The sequence below is a fragment of the Spermophilus citellus genome, assembly GCF_964194105.1.
Source record: "Spermophilus citellus genome assembly, chromosome: 7".
NCBI lineage: Eukaryota > Metazoa > Chordata > Mammalia > Rodentia > Sciuridae > Spermophilus > Spermophilus citellus.
Window position 1 is genome coordinate 50,729,612 of NC_138188.1, and position 16,599 is coordinate 50,746,210.

At 40.8% G+C, this 16,599-nt stretch overlaps 1 protein-coding gene across 3 annotated transcripts in view; it reads right to left on the reverse strand.

The window, feature by feature from the left end:
• The window catches only part of MME (membrane metalloendopeptidase), an 82,039-nt gene that overhangs the window by 30,438 nt on the left and 35,002 nt on the right, over positions 1 to 16,599 (reverse strand). For all 3 annotated transcript variants that reach the window (XM_081301717.1, XM_081301719.1, XM_081301718.1), the window contains exons 8-14: positions 15,819 to 15,884; positions 8,114 to 8,248; positions 6,164 to 6,265; positions 4,517 to 4,653; positions 4,315 to 4,408; positions 3,094 to 3,222; positions 2,118 to 2,216 (exon numbers count right to left, since the gene is read on the reverse strand). In XM_081301717.1, coding sequence (XP_081157843.1) covers positions 2,118 to 2,216; positions 3,094 to 3,222; positions 4,315 to 4,408; positions 4,517 to 4,653; positions 6,164 to 6,265; positions 8,114 to 8,248; positions 15,819 to 15,884 — 762 coding nt within the window. The remainder of the gene's footprint in view (positions 1 to 2,117; positions 2,217 to 3,093; positions 3,223 to 4,314; positions 4,409 to 4,516; positions 4,654 to 6,163; positions 6,266 to 8,113; positions 8,249 to 15,818; positions 15,885 to 16,599) is intronic.

Here is a 16,599-nt window from a genome sequence, read left to right on the forward strand (position 1 = left end):
TTCATTGATTTGGCTGAGAAAACAGATAAGGGCTTCTTGGGTTTAGTATTAATATTCTTCCTGAATATTGGTTCCTAGAGTTTTTATGTTCTCCTTTGTTCTCCAAAGTCAGTGTGCCTGTCTGCCCAAGGTAAATGAGTGACAGTAATTAAACAGGCGGAAAACAGAGTTCTCCTGTCAGCCCAGCTCATATGTACCATGGGAACGTGATTTATTTAAATTTTTGTTACTTTAAAAATGTTTTACTTACTCTGATTTTTTCATTATTATTGTTTGTTAACTACTTGCTATTTCTAATTTTTAAATTTCTTTCTTTTGTCACAGACATTTGTCTTTGTTAAATAATCTAATGAGTTTCGTTTTTCATGGAGAATGAGGCCTATATCTCTGAGATTTTGGTTTGTCATCCAATGAGTGTCTTGTTACAAATCTGTTGCATAAGCCCAGGATTTCCCCTGGTGCCAGGCAGCAAATGTGCCACTGTGGTCACTTAGACCAAGCCCATTTTCTTGCAAGTGATCCCAGTACTGGCTCTATGCAGATCTACCCCTCATAGACATTTTCCCATGTGTTCTCAAGGGCACCCATCCTACAGACAGTAAAAGGTACTACAAAAAAAAAAAAAAAAGACTTGCTATTAAGAACTTTGGGTAAATACTGAGGGAAGAACAGCAAGCCGCTTTCCTTATCGCAGGACTTCTTAGATGAAAACAGGTTCGATTCTAAGGTTAGCATCTTGAGTTACTATAAGTATCTAACAAGAGGATTCGTTGATTTATTCATTCAACATATGTTTACATCCTCACCATGAACCAAGTACTTTGTACAGGGCTGAGGATACAATCCTGGATAACATTTCCTGCCCCCACAGAGCTTATGACAAGGAGCAATGATAGCTAGGCAGTGAAAGAAATACAAACATATATTAATATGGTGTCACGGGATCATGTTAGAAGCACACACCTAACAGGGGAAGCCATCCGTAGGAGCATTTCCTAAACTCTTTGGACCACTGGTCTCTGGTGGAACAAGGGGTAAGTCCAGTGTTTAGTGACACCATTTTGGAAATGCTGATCTAGAACAATCCCAACTGGTTATCTCAAAAAGAATCACATCATAGAGAGCTAAGTCATCAAAGAACCAGCACAGCCAGAGGGACTGGTGATGGGAAGATAGATGCACTGTCGGCCTACTCCATGGGCTTATCCCACCCAGGACTCCTGAGAGAGCTGAAAACGAATACTACTTCCATGTGACTTAATTTTGAAAGAGAACTAGGACCAGAGGTGGATTGCAGTAGGTTTTTTATGGACTCCAATATCAGTTCCAAGAAAGGCCTGCTCTTCCTACTCTAACTGCAGGGGAATACTCGAGCAAGTGGACGTTGCTCTGGAGGCAGGTTGGGATTTTTACAGGTCCCAACCCCCCCTAGATTTTTTAGTGATAAAGACAAATGATCACAGTAAACTCAAGCCTAGAATTCCTTAGGAATCTGGTGATTTATTCTTACGCAAGATATTACAACTTCCAGGAAAAGCTGCATCTGAAGGGTAAACCAGAATAATTATAAAAAGGTTTCTTTGATATGCCTTTAACTGCAGATGGTAAAACAGGTGAATAATGCACCACATTTCATTATCTTGATCAGGAACATAGTATTTCCTCCTGTGTAGCTCATGCAAAAAAGTTTAACTGGAAATTTACACATCATACTGTAATGGGACATTTTGAAGAATGTCATTGAGCCATTGATTGGTAGGAACATTTCAGGTCATGTTTTATAGGAGGATAAAACATATGAGCCACTGAAATATTATCCTTTAATTCTTTATTTGCTCTACATATTTTCCCAAATCCCCCTTATAGGAAAGGGAAATGTCAGTGCTTCGGTTTAAAGTTTTAAACGAGGTAGGCATGGCTGTTGTTGGCTGCAGAGATAAAAGATGAAAATCACAGGACAAATGTCTCTGCCGTGAGCGCCGTTCCTGGAGACGCTGCCTCTTGGAGGAGCCTGTGGTTCCCTCGTGCAATCTACGATCATGTCTTTTCCTGACTGTGTCTAGGGTTCCCCTTTCCCTGCACAGAACTTTCTCTCTGCCGGTTCTTCTTGATCTTACCTTTTCTTCAGCTCTCTTTTTCGTTTCAGCATCCATCCAAGTGAGGTCATCTAAAGTCTGAATAAACACTTCCCGGATCTGTGCAATCAAATCCTCAACCTCAGATCCAAAGAACAGAAGCCAAATTTAAGCCATTAATTCATCCTTTGTAACATGGGTATTTTTTGTCATTTGTTGTTTTGTGATGCTGGGGATCAAACTTAGGGGCCTTGCACATGCTAAGCAGGTGTTGTACCACAGAGCTGCAGCCCCCGCTCCCATAACACAAATAAAAAAAAAAAAAACAGAGCTACACACTGTCTTGATATGACCTGATGCATCAAAACATACACATTTACAGACAAACTATGATGCGGACAGATGTATATGTGGGATCATTATATTTCAAAGCAATATTGCTACTAATATTCCTGATTACATAGATATTAACACGAACATTGATTGAAAAAATCTTCCACATGTAATGGTTCCCACTGTCATTACAAGAACTAACAAAACGTTAGCTGTCACTGCCATCAGTGGTTTAGTTAAGCGTTTGAAGTAGCATTTCAACGAATTCTGCCAACACAGCATTAAGTTCTACTGTCTTCATTCCAGAAACAAAGGGGTGAAGTTCTTATACTTCCAACCCACTCTGGCTTACTTCCTATGTGTTTAAGAGAGCCCTAGATCTTGGTCCTTGTTGGTCTTGGCAGAGTTCATAAATGACTGTGGGTAGAACGTGACAGCTACGCTAAACACTCAAATCTGGAAAACAGACTGTGGTGTTGAACTGGACAGTACAGGGCCAGGCACATAACCAGACTCCTGGGGGACAGAGGAAGAGATTCATTAGGAAACAGGGACCTAGTGGGATTCAGAGCTTCTCTGGCAAGTCAGTAAAATTCTAGCTGTGCTTTGGACAGTGGTGACTGCCCACCATGCGGGCAGGCTGACGGAGCACTGTAGCTGGTGGTGACTGTCCCAAAAGCCTTACCACATGCTTACTCTCCCCAGCAAACGCTGCCTCCACATACAGCCTTCCCACCGCGTTTTCCATATTCCCGTTGACATAGTTTGCGCAGCGTCTCCAGGTGGCGGTTTCGGCTGTTGTGCCATAAATGGCCTAGAAGAGAGAAAAAGAAAATGTCCCTTAACCAGGAGCTGAGGGCCGGTGCACAGGCTGCACATGCCTCTACCTTCCATGCCCCAGGTGACTTCTGGCCACAGTGCTCACTGCCCACAAGGCTGGTGTCCCTAGCCCACCATTGAGTGCAGTCCCACTGGAACGTTCACTTAAAGTGATCTGAGAACAAGGTATATTTCCAGAGGCATGTCCCAGCAGAACTTTTGGCTATTATAAGTTAATATCCTTCTAGAGAGCTTTAGGGGAAAATATACATCACGTCTCCACTGCATAAACATAAACGGGAAGAAATGTTCAATGGATGTAACAGGGGAGATCTTATACCCAAGAAAACGCATTTCTGCTTTTTAATGGTTTATCTGAGCTTCTAGTACTTAAGAAAATCTGTGTGTGTATATAAATTGAAGTATCAATAAGGGGATTCACCTAGGTAAGGGAAATTGAGCACAATACTAGTTTGTATTCTTGAATTTGAAACATGTGTGACTATATTATCTTTTTAAGGGTAAAAACTAGAACTTTCAGAGTTTTATTTATTTTTTGCACCAACCAATATATCTTCTAGAATTTCGCCTTCCTCAATCCCTACTGCCCGCTCTCCTGGCAACAGAATTGAAATGATGTCCCTTTCTTTACATAACGTAGGTATAGCCTCAGAAAAGCTTTTGAGTTCTAGTTCTAGCTAGGTATAGTGTCACTGGACTGTCCACATCAAGGAAGTGCATCTGAGCTAATGTCCAGGGGCACTTGAAAAGAAGTGACTCAAGAAGGCACCCCTGCAACAGCTTCTAGCACAACCACAACTGACACCGATGCCACAGTCTTCCCTGAACTGCTCACATAATCACAGTTAATGCCTTTCAGGGCCAAGTGACCACCATGTCATAGGACTGACAAAGTCCAGGAAGACCAACCTCTTCCTAGCCATCGCATCCTCAATACAATCACCAAGACCTGGCAGCTTGTCACTTGGCAGTGATCACCACATCCTAGCAGTGGACACATCAAGCCTTCAATACCAAGAGCTCTTTATGCTTTAAGTCTTAAGAAAAGAGAGATTTTTTTCTTCACCTTGCGGAAAGCATTTCTTGACTCCTTGTAGGTTCGGTTGAGGCTGCTTACAAGATCCATTATGAACCTCCAGGACATTAAATTTTGAAGATCTCTGTATAAAAAAACCCACCACCCAGCAACAGAAAAGATGAGGCCGCAGAGCTTCTACATAGTGATATGAAATGCAAACTTTGAGGGTGCAGCACCCTGACATACCTACCTGGCAGAATATTTGGTAAGAATAGGCTTAAGTTTGGTTAAATATTCTGGAGCATAAACAACCACATCTTCCTCATTTGGAATACTAATATTCACAGTTGACATGATTTCGTTTGTGAAATCTGACCAGCTGAAAGGCTGGAAGAAAAGCAAACACAGAACATTCAGTGATCATGCATTTCTCTTCTGGGCTCCGAGATCCCATTATAGTCAGACACTCAGATATGGAGGGGTGTCAGCCGCATCATCACGTAATTATCACAATGGCCAGTCTGTCATTTGTTTGGGATATTTCCTCAGTTGTTTTGATCAGCTTTTGAATAAAAATTAGTTCTATACCCTGATTATTTAGATAGCAGAATTCAACCGCCCACTAAAGACCAGACACAATGCTCACAGAAAAAACAATCAGAAAATAGAAGGAAAAGAAAACATAGCTTTCAAACTAAAACTTCAGTTTATGCAAATACAGAAAGATGTATAGTGTGTTTTGTCTTTGTACTCCATACAGGTATGGTTATGTCAAAATGAATCTCAGTATTATGTGTAACTACAATGCACTCATAAAAATGTAAAAAGTGGGTATTAATAAACAGGTCCTTGCAACACAGTAATGCACCTGTGTAGAGATCCTGCTGCAAATGAAAACATGCTTAGAGCAGAGGTATGGGATGCTATGGAGCCCAATAGAAGGGCAGGTTTCACGCTATTCACGTCAGGCCCTTGAACATGTGGTTAGTATGTTCCAGAAGCTAAGTTGAGAGTTGCCAAGAGATGGAACCTAACATTCTTTAAATGGCAAGTTGAGCATGCCTAAGATGGTCAGTATCTCGGACCCTTCGCTCTGCACACACTTAGTAACTTAGGGTGCTGTTCTGTATTTGTGACTTCCACAAAACATACCACCAAACACATTGTATTAAAAGTTCTACATACAAAATGTCAAACTCAGTACATTACTCCCTTTAAAAAGTCCTCATTTATGAGAAGCAGTGCCTGAGGGAATTCTGTCACCAACTGTGGGAGTTCCCACGTTTCCATGGGTGTACCTCATGTCCGATCTGTGTGCATCATCTAAGATGCAGGAGCCACTGCCCAGCCCAGGGAGAGGTGACTGGACGAGAGCTAAGCAGGGGAAGCCAATAGCTGTCCAGAAGCAGAATCTGAGAGACAATTCTCCTCTCATTTCTGCCTCTACTTCTCTGTCGTTGTTCTGAATTCCACCATGGTGGCTGGACAGGAATCTGGAAAGTCCTGTGACTTCCCCGTTTTACTGTCTGCCAGCCAACAATCAATGACAATAGCGGTCCCTCAGAGAGGTCTTCACTTTATCCAAACCCTCTTCTACCACAGTGTCTACTATTATTGCCTACCTGCCTTGAGAGGAATTTTACCTTTGAAATTCATTCTAACTAAATATAAATACGCAATAAGCCATCAAATAATATATAATTATGACTTCAGAGAGTCTTTCTTCAGGTGCTATCACAAACTCAAAATGGCTGGTGTCCTCTAAATTCATTCTGGAGTTCGGTTTATTTCAAATCAATAAGAAATAAGCGAAATTCTAAAAAGATAGTATTTTATATGGCAGGTTTCAATTTTAGGAAATGGTTCAGGAAGAGGGCACATAAAATTTGCTACTTACCTTCCCATTGATCTCTAGTGAAAAGTTATTCTGCACCTGGGCCAGTGTCATTTTGTTATAGAGAGCCATGGGGTCATTTCGATCTTCAGGTTTAGACGTTGCCTGTGGATATAATTTTTGATCATTGTTTTAGAACTACGAACTTCTTTAGAAAACTATCACTATGAATAACAGAAACAGAAATATAAGTATCATACAGTTTGATTTGGTTTCTATATTGTACTTGTTTTGTAATTTATTTTGTTTACAACAAACTTAAGAGATTTTGTGTATAGTTAGTGGCAATTATTGATATCTGGTTGCAAATGAAGCTTAAAATTCTTCAAAAATATTTTGCTAACTGCCCAAGCCATACAGGTGATGTATGTGGGCTCTGGTTAATGGGCAGCTCAGTGGTCTCTGCATTGTTTCATATTATGGCTTTTTGGGAGAGATCTCAGATACTCTGCCTCTCACCCCTAACCTATCACTCAGTACCCTAGTTGAAATTTAGCCAAGAAAACCAAAGTGCCATAGTGGCTACAAGTTGCAGCAAGTGGGACAGAAAAGTCCTAGCACAGCCCATAGCCAGGCCGCAAGCTGAGGGGAACAGCAGCACAGGCTGCTATTGGGCCGTCTTCTCGTCCTGCCCAACTTGTCCTGTGCTCTACTTTTTTCCTATTTTTTCCCATTGATTCCAAAAAAGGAGAAAAAAAATTATGAGAGTTAACTCCCGATTAGTTGTCAAAATGAGCAAAAGCAAATTTAAGTGAAAAGGGACAAAAGGTGAAGGCTTAACTGGGAATTATTCCTCAGTGACAATGGCTCCAAAGTCCCCTGTAGGTAACTTATTACTCATTTACCAAAAACAAGTGTCACTGAACATCACCTGCAGGCAGCACGGGTGCTGAGCACTGCTTCAAGATGACAAGGACGCAATGCCAACCTCAGAATTCAAAACGGGGCAAAAATGCAGTCCCAGAGAATTCTGAGGTGACAGAATTACCACTGCTGAGCCAAAGCTGGTCAAAAGGGGACATGGGCTGGGAAAGCGGAAGTGGTAAAATCCCAGGGCAGGAAACTATTCTCCTCCAGCAATTCGGTTCCCAGCAGAGAACCACATGTCCCCGATCACACTGTCATGCCTCATGCCTCACGACGGTGGTTCAATGTCAGCTGCTGCTTCTAGGCAGTCTGTCTCTGATTAGGGGTCTGTGGTTTCATGTAGCCCCAGAAAGCCAAGAGTGCCCTCCCAGAACTTCACCCAAGATTCTGATGAGGCCAGATGGCAGCAGTGGTTGGTGGGCACCTGTGGGTGGAAGGTGGTTGTTTATAATGTCACTGAGCTCTGTGGTCTTAGACAGAATCTGAGCAGGGGGTCAATGAGTAACCTGAATGCCCCATGGACCACAGGGTCCCTCAGTGGACTGTCAAGAAGAAAGTGCAAACTCAGACTCCACGAGCGGAGTATGTCTGGGGCCAGAGAAAAACACATCCGGTGGCTCCTTGGCTGCTCTGGTGGTCCTTGGTGAGGCAGCCTGCCAGTCTGAACTCAGTGGTGCCACACTGACCATGAGCATGTGCACTTCTTAGCAAATGGATGGAGACTATTTTAAATTATAATGTAATAAAATTGTTGAGAAAACTAATGTAGCTTTGCATGTATCTGAGTCTCAGGGCATCTAATAGTCTAACTGTGATGGTAGGATCTTGATGTAACCACTTATAATGATTAAGTGCATCTTGTTCCCATTTGTCAAATCTAGCATGTCTCTTGGATGCTGAGAACCCAATTTATTATAAGATCCTATAGCTCCAAAGATCTTCTAGAAGTCAATGATCCATCACCATGGTAAACATTTTTATCACTTGGTTATAAAGTTACACTTTTACCCTTAAACTATGATAGGGGAGAGAAAAAAGGGGGGGGTTTGACATTATTCAGTATATCAGGAAAAAACTGTGTTTTACATTGGCAATTTCTTTTTCCAATTCCATAACTCTATTCATTTCTGAAGAAATCTGCTTTTCATCAATAGGCAATCCTTCTTCCAGACGAATCAATTTGGCCACAGAAATCATAAAATCCACATATGCTGTACACGCCTGCAAGAAATAAACAGCAAATTGCTAGAGAAACTTCTAAATATTCATCATAACTCTTCAGTTAAAACTGGTTTTCAATTCATGTTAATATTTGGTAGCAGATAAAGCACAGTAAAATAGAAATCCTATCCTAAGTGCCAGAAGAAATGACCTGCACAGATTCTTAGAAGGTCGATGCGTCTTTTAATTAGAGCTTAAAGCAAAGTAATAAAGTGTCACTTTGAAAGACTAAGTAATTTATAGCTATCAGCAATTAAAATAAAGCATGATCTCATCTTGTTTAAAAATTACTCAAAACTGAACTCCCTGGCACCAGCTTTTCTTCTGGTAAAGCAGGCAAATATTACCAAGAAAAACACACCATACACTTGGGGCTGGGCCAAGCCTCCTATATTCCAAGACCGGGTACCTGGGGGAAGGCTAACGTGTGTGCCATGAGGTGCTTCACCTTTTCAGTTTTGAGAGGGTTTTATATTCCTACTATTCAATCAGAAGTGAAAGAGGAACCTCTGCTGCCTGACTGTCATGTCCTGAGCTGCTCTCTACCACCATGCCCTTCCGCCATGTTGTTCTGCCTCCACCAGAGTTGTGGAATCAGCTGACCATGGACTGAACCTCTGAAACCACCTTAGACTGTACTTTATTTATTTATTTTTTTTAAAGAGAGAGTGAGAGAGGAGAGAGTGAGAGAGAGAGAGAGAGAGAGAGAGAGAATTTTTAATATTTATTTTTTAGTTCTCGGCGGACACAACATCTTTGTTGGTATGTGGTGCTGAGGATCGAACCCGGGTCGCACGCATGCCAGGCGAGCGCGCTACCGCTTGAGCCACATCCCCAGCCCTAGACTGTACTTTAAACACACCTAAAATTGACATGGAAAAAACTCCTATGAGGGCAATTAGGTCTTGGAGATTTCATATTTGCTCATGTGAAAGGACTAAAAACAGAAGTGAGCATGTATAAATCTGAGCATTCACTTGGGCTCACCATTACAGATAATGGTGTCGGCTATGTTTGTATCAAGAAAATTAAAGATGGTGGCATCACTGACCCAATTAAAACCACCTGGGTGAAGGATCTTATTGAATTCATTAATGGAGAAAATATCATTGGATGGTGTCACTATGAAGTTGCTAAGAAGTTAAAGGAAATTTTAAAAAGAAGAATTCTTTACCATGAAGTTAACAGAGACTACACAGGCATTTGAAATAGGATCAAGGTCAAAAGCTGGAAGGTTGTTCACAAAGTTGGTGCTATAAGAGGGACACTTGATCTGAAGGTCAAAATGTCCTGCCACTGTGGAAGAAATGGTGTGAAGAGAACCCAGAATTGAAACACAGTGGACATAAAACCAGACTACAAAAAAATTTAAAAAAACTTAAAAGAATATTAAAAATACCCAAACATGTTTTTACTGAAAATTTTAATAATAATTTTAGGAAGAAAAAATGTTTTATATCAATACACAAAATAAAAACTGTCTTAAAATTATTATTCCACAGTTATCTCATGCTTATACAGTTTCCTTTTTGATGTTTTTATAATATACACATTATATAATACATGCGTGTAATTTGTAAAAAAAAATGTATAATAAAGTTAAATAAAAAGTAAATAACAACAAAAAAAGAGGAATCCTCATGTTGCTCATCAGCGTGAAGACACATCTAAATTGATAGTAGTTCAATATCAACCTAAAACCAATAGGGAGATAAAAATATTTGTCAAACAAGGGTTAAGCAAAATGAGCTGGGCACAGCGGTGCATACTTGTAGTCTTAGCAGGTCAGGAGGCTAAGACTGGAGGATCATGAGTTCAAAGCCAGCCTCAGTAATGTAGCGAGGCTCTAAACAACTCAGCGAGACCCTGTCTCTAAATAAAATATAAAAAGGGCTGGGGATGTGACTCAGTGGTTAAGTGTTCCTGAGTTCAATCCCAGTATGGGGAAAGAGAGAGAGAGGGGTGGGGGGAGGGAGAGAATATTAAGCAAAATGTATTATTATCAGTGTGGAAGTCAAGAGGTTTAGATACTGCCTGCCTATGATCTTTATCCCTGTGGAGAGGAGCCCTTTCCTTTCATGAATGCGCTGTAATTATCTAGGACTCTGCCTAGCCTCTCATCTATCACCCAGCTACTCAATAGCATAAACTAGCTTTCAGCTGTGAATCTGTATTAAAAACCTAGTCACTAAGGTAACAGGAATAAAAAGATAATTTTATATATCTTCTTGATAACTCCATTCTTTTCCTATTAAAAGGTAATCAGAACTCTTGTTTTGCTTGGGAGTAAATAAGTATGTCTGACTTCACAACTCATGGGACCAACTTATTCCAAAGTATAAACACACAGTGCTTTGAATTAACTGTATTTCAAAGCACACAAATCCATCTGCCTTCAGCAGGGAATCACTACTGGCTATGAAGGAGATGGTAATGTGAATTTTCCAATATCAATGTACCGAGATTTTCTTTACTATATGAGATGCTTTTTTGTTAATGAGGTGAGCAAACAATAACAGGATCCTCCTGAGTGCTTTGTTGCTTCTACTTCAATATCTTTATCTTCCCAGATGTATTTAAAGACCCTGGGACTTGGGTGTAAGGCAAGCTCTAGAACTCTGGACCATGCTTCTGGCCTGCAGAACTGGGACAGTTTCTCAGGAAGCTGGTTGATAGGGTCTCACTCCCTTCTTGGATGAGTACTCACCCAGCTCTGTGGAATACTCTCTCCTCCTTTACCTACTCCACTGTGACTGATTTGAACCTATGTCTTAGCATTTTGATTATCTTTCCTGGCTTCTGGAATTATCTCATAGTTGTCAGAAATAAGCATACCACTGCAATTAAATCCTTTTTACAAGACATGATTCTGCCATAAAGTTTTAGTTTTCTTTCTTAAGATGCTGGGATAGGGAAAGGGCCAAAGAATTTTAATTGCCGTGATATGGGGAGAAAGTATTAGCCCATATTTAAACATTTAATAGTACACTGGCCAGGTTATTTTAAAAATTGAATTTTTCTTTCTTTTCTTTTCTTTTTTTTTTTAAATGACTGAGAGAGTATTTAGTTGTCAGGACACAGGCCAGAGTCAGTGGTCGTGATGACAGGCCTCAGTCAGTTTCTGATAAAGATAGTCAGTGATACTTTGGTTAAAAAAGAATCCACCAAAATATCTATGTAGCCCTTCCTTAAACAAAACAAAATAAAAAAAACTCCAGCATATCCCAGCACTTATAAAAACAGTTTCAAAGGGGTAATTGGTTTTAAAATGTTAGGTAAAATCCATATAATAGCAATCTTGTAGGGAGTTAAATCTCCTACTCTTAATGAGATATTTACTAATATTAACACCATAGATTGCTACTCTAATCAGAACTATCTCCATTCTACAGGACCAGGCAATGGGATTTATAAACTGGCTTTTTACTTCTAAAGGGGAAGCCTCCCTGGGAAAAAAAAAAAAAGTTGATGTTTGTTAGAGTTACCAGAGAAGAAGAGAGCAGTGTCATTTGATTGCTATGCTTCAAAATTTAGTATGGTTGCTAATAATTGATAGTAAGACCCAGGGAGGAAGAGGAAGCCCTCCAGTCTGACTGGCTGATATCTAAGTACCTTAGTGAGCCAAGTACCTGTGGACCAGGGGTTTTACTTCCAGAGACTCTGTTCAAAGTACCCCAGGTCTTACTAATTTTCTGTCTTTCCTTTCCTAGGAAGAAAACCTATATAGGGAAGTAACTGGGAAATCCTAGAACAATGCTATTCTTAGCCACTGAGGCTGGGAGATACTTAAGTGTTGCACGGGAAGTGTGTCAGGGGAACACAGGAATATCAAGCAGGGAAGATATGTTTCCTATCAAAAAGTCTTGGGTACTTCCTGGTTTGAGTAGCATGTTGAGCAGCATCCAGCTTCCCAGCAGAGAGACTCGCTCCCCACAGAGGAACTGCAAGGGCACAATCATTTGGCACCCCTCTGTTTGGAAATGAGAAAAAGCTCATGCACAAGGCCCTAGGTTCAATCCTCAGCATCACAAAAAAAAAAAAAAAAAAAAAAAAAGAAAGAAATGAGAAAAAGCCTGAACCCAAGCAGGACTCTAGGGAAGGAGAATCACAGAACCTGAGAAGATGCACCTTGGAATAGCATGGGGACTGTCTGGGGTTCCATCAAGTTATCAGAAAGAACCAGGAGATTCATACAAGAACTTCTAAGGCTTATAACATGTTTGGAAAGTTGCATGTAGACCTTTTTACAAACTGGTATTTTGAACTGATTCTGGACAAGAAGGCAAATGACCATTCACAAAGATGAACAAGTGATTTGAGATTTCTACTGTTCTTTTTAAATATCTGCTGCCCTTGTACTTTTAGTCCTGTCCAACTATGTTAGCTTTCTCTTTACAGAGGGAACAAAGAGCCATGGGTAGTCTCTTTTTCTCTTATACTTTTATTCTAGATTCTACAACTTCCCTCTACTTCTAGGGAGAAAATGGCCACATATCATCTCTATCTGATCAAAAACCAAAAGTTCACATTTCTATTATTGGACAATCTATCTAAAATTTTAGGGCACTCAGGGAATAGAAAAGAAAATATCTTAGTTTTGATGTATCCACAAAATAGTAGCAAAGCGAATTCAACAACACCTTAAAAAGACCAGTCACCATGATCAACTGGATTATCCCAGGGACGCAAGAATGATTCAATAGACATAAATCAATAAATATGCCACACCATATTAACAAAATGAAGAGCAAAACCAACACAATCCCTCCATAGATTCAGAAAAAGCACTTGACAAAAACCCAATATACGTTCACCATAAAAAACACTCTAAAATCATAAGTACATAAAGAATGTACTTCAGTACAGCAAAGGCCCTATATAACAAGCCCACAGTTAACGTCATGCTCAATGGTGAAAAATCGAAAGCTTTCCCACCTAAAATCAGATACAAGACAAGGATGCCCCACTTGGATACAACATAGTCCTAGAAGTCCTTGGATATAATATAGTCTCTTTTGGTTTTTGATCAGATAGATAGATGATACTTGGCCATTTTCTCCATAGAATTATAGGGAAGTTGTAGAATCCAGAATAAAACTACAAGAGAAAAGAGACTAATTCACTCATGGCTCTTTGTTCCTTCTGTAAAGAGAAAGCCACTTACAAACAACATAGTCCTAGAAGTCCTAACCAAAGCAATTAGATAAGAAAAAGAAATAAATGGCATCTGCATAGGAAGGGAAGAAGTGAAACTGTCTCTGTTAATCTCACATACAGAAAACCCTGAAGACTCAACCAAAAACTTTCAGAACTAATAATAATTATAAAAATCAACACAAAAAAATCTGTTAGCATTCCTATACACAAAAAATGAGATATCTATAAAATAAATTAAGAAAACATTTTACAATAGCATTAAAAAATGGAAGTAAATCCAATCAGGTCTTAACATAGCAAGATGACATTTCCGGCTCCTTTACATTTAGCTGGAGCCACGGGCAATGTGCTACAGAATGGAAAGTATGCAACTTTAAAGGAAACTCTCTACCCCATTCCTTTTTTTTATTTTTCCTGTGGCCTGAAGTGTAAACACAGCCTTGGTGAACCAATTGTGACCAAACAGAGGGACATGAAACACCAGGTGAGCTATGTGCAAGTCATGGTGTCAAAGAAAGCTGGTCACAGAACTTCTCTTGATGCAGAGCTTGCCCGCTCCCCTGTGCTGACTGCCTGCTTCTGGACTGGAGCAGAAGACAGAAATAATCTTCATTCCTGCTTGAACTACTGTATTTTTGAGTCTTTATTATTACAGCATAGCTAAGACTCAAGTATTAAGCAAAGCTAAGTATCTCCAGGGACCCGCAAGTTCATGAGTGTCAATGAGCATCTAGAACTGGAGAATAAAGGCTTTGTCTGAAGGGAGCCGCGGCAGCACGGCTCTGCCCTGTCACTGTCACTTGAGAGCGCAAGCTGAGGGTTCCACTCCTTCCACTTGAAATTATCAAGTACAAGCAAGTAAAATCTTCTGACTTCGTAAACAACTGACAACTACCCCCAAAATAAGAAATAAAACAAAGCAAACCCTGCAGGTTAAACAAAATGCCTCCATATCAGATCAGGCCCCAGTCTGCACTCTGACCTAGGCTGTGGAATGACACTAAATATAAAATGCACTGCCACCTCAATAACATCTCTTTAAAAATAAAAAAAAAAAAGAAACTTTACCACCTTGGCTGCCAGGTGTACCTGGATATCAGAAATGTAAAAATATGAAAAAAAAATAAGTGTCTTTGGGTTGGAAACAACTGATGTTCATAAGAGCGCAATCCTAAATATGAGCAATCCTAAATATGAAAAGCATCTCAGTTGATGATTATGGTAACACAGTATAATGAGCCCAAATCCCTTAATCTCTTTCAAATCCGAAACAGGAAACAGCTGGACATCTCTTAGAGCCAATAGCTGCAACCCACACAGTAATTAAACAACTCAAATCTCCCACACTACTGGACTCTCGAACTATTAATTGTGGCCATTGATATAATACACTGCATACCTTTTGCTTCATTTCAATGTTGTGTCGCCACTCAAAAAGATACCTAATTAAGCAAAATACAATTTCTTACTAGTAGTACTTCTTAATGTATCAGGCTTACCTGGGACGTATTTTAATAATTTTTATACAGTATAATCCAAAACCACATGTTTTTTACACTGTGCCTTTTTCTGTGGGACAGAAGCAGCATGGTCCAGTCATTCCCAACCATTTGGTTGCACTAATCTCAGAAAGTTAGTCATATCAAACACGAAACTTAAAAATGACCATTCTTTGAATTAACTTTTAGATATTTATAGGCGGATGGGCAGTGAAGTGATCTGAAATCTGTAACATTTTTGTCATGGACTAAACTGCTCTTAGTTATTGTAATATCATAAAAAATAGTTATGATGACTGTGAAAAAAATAACTAGGCAAAATAAGTGGCAGGCATAGACATTTAGCTAATAATTTTAGATAAGAAGCAACTTCAATTAAACCATCACACTGTGACCCACTAGGACCAACTTAACTTCCTTCTGGATTGTGGAATTATGAGGAAGGTATGCAGGACCAACCTCTTCCCTGGTAACTAGGAACACACAACGTTCCGTTCCTAGCTTTGCCTCCTGCTGCTCCTGCCATCAGTGATGCAGGACCTGGTCAGCAGCCCCAGGAGGCAGGGCTGGGAGGCAGGTAGGAAGCTCCCCAGGATGCCCAGCCTGTCCTGCAGGCTAACAGTGGGACATGATGTCCACAAACCAGCTGACCAGTTAGTCAGGAGGGCATGCCCCTGACTGCACAGTCCTCAGAAGAGTCCAATGAGAATGTTCTAGAAGGGTGACTTTCATTGCATCAATAGAATCCCTGGTCCTGTCAGAAGTAGTTTCACTATCAATGTGTGATTTTAAGTGTCCTGAGTAAAGAACATGAGGTGTTTAAATTTGGTTCTAGTCCTTTTCATTATCTGTAGGGTTATTCCAGATGGTTCTCTAGTTTGTTTCTGATTGTGTTTCCTCCTCCTTTTATTTACCTCTTTGTAGATTCCGGTGCATTCATAGTAGTCCATGGAAGGGAGGCCAAGTCGAGGTTGGTCGAACTGTAAAACACACACCAAGGCAAACATATCACTCAGCAGATAGGAAACAGCTGGACAAACTACAAGCCTGCCTGTTGATGTGCGTGTAATACCAGTTGTCTGGCTGCTTATGAGGGTGAGGGTCAGAACCCAGTACAGGCCTTGTTGGGAGACAGCTTTCCCACTGCTCACGGTGTTAGACGCAGGGGGAGTTAGACAGTCTGGAGGACTGGCTGTGGGTATGCGAGGGAGACTGAAGAGTACTTAAACAGAAAGTTTGCTGAGAAGGCTTCCTAAATTCAGAGCAGAAGGTACAGGGCCAAGGAGTTCCTGAATCATACACGCGCAGGTCTTCCCAGCCTCTGACACTCTGCACCCTCACTGGGAGACAGTTCTGTTCCCACCCTTGGTTGGGACCCACTCATACCCTTTAGGATTATTTGGCGAGCAGGTGGGGTGGGGGCGGGGACAACCTCGAGGGCAACTCTAGAATCTTCAGCTGGTGTGAATTTTGCAGAAGCTCCACCAGCTCCTCTACACAGAGGGACAGGTAAGACTCCTTCCGCCCTCCCCACAGCTGTTCTGCTCAGGACTGCAGCAGGCAGAGGCACAGCAGGCAGGCGGGAGGAGACCCAGTGCGGTTCCAGTGCATCTGCCCACTCCAGGAGCCCACGGAAGAGAGAGCTGGGCACACACCTGCCCACAGCTCCCTGTGCACCACGTGGTAAAATGGGTA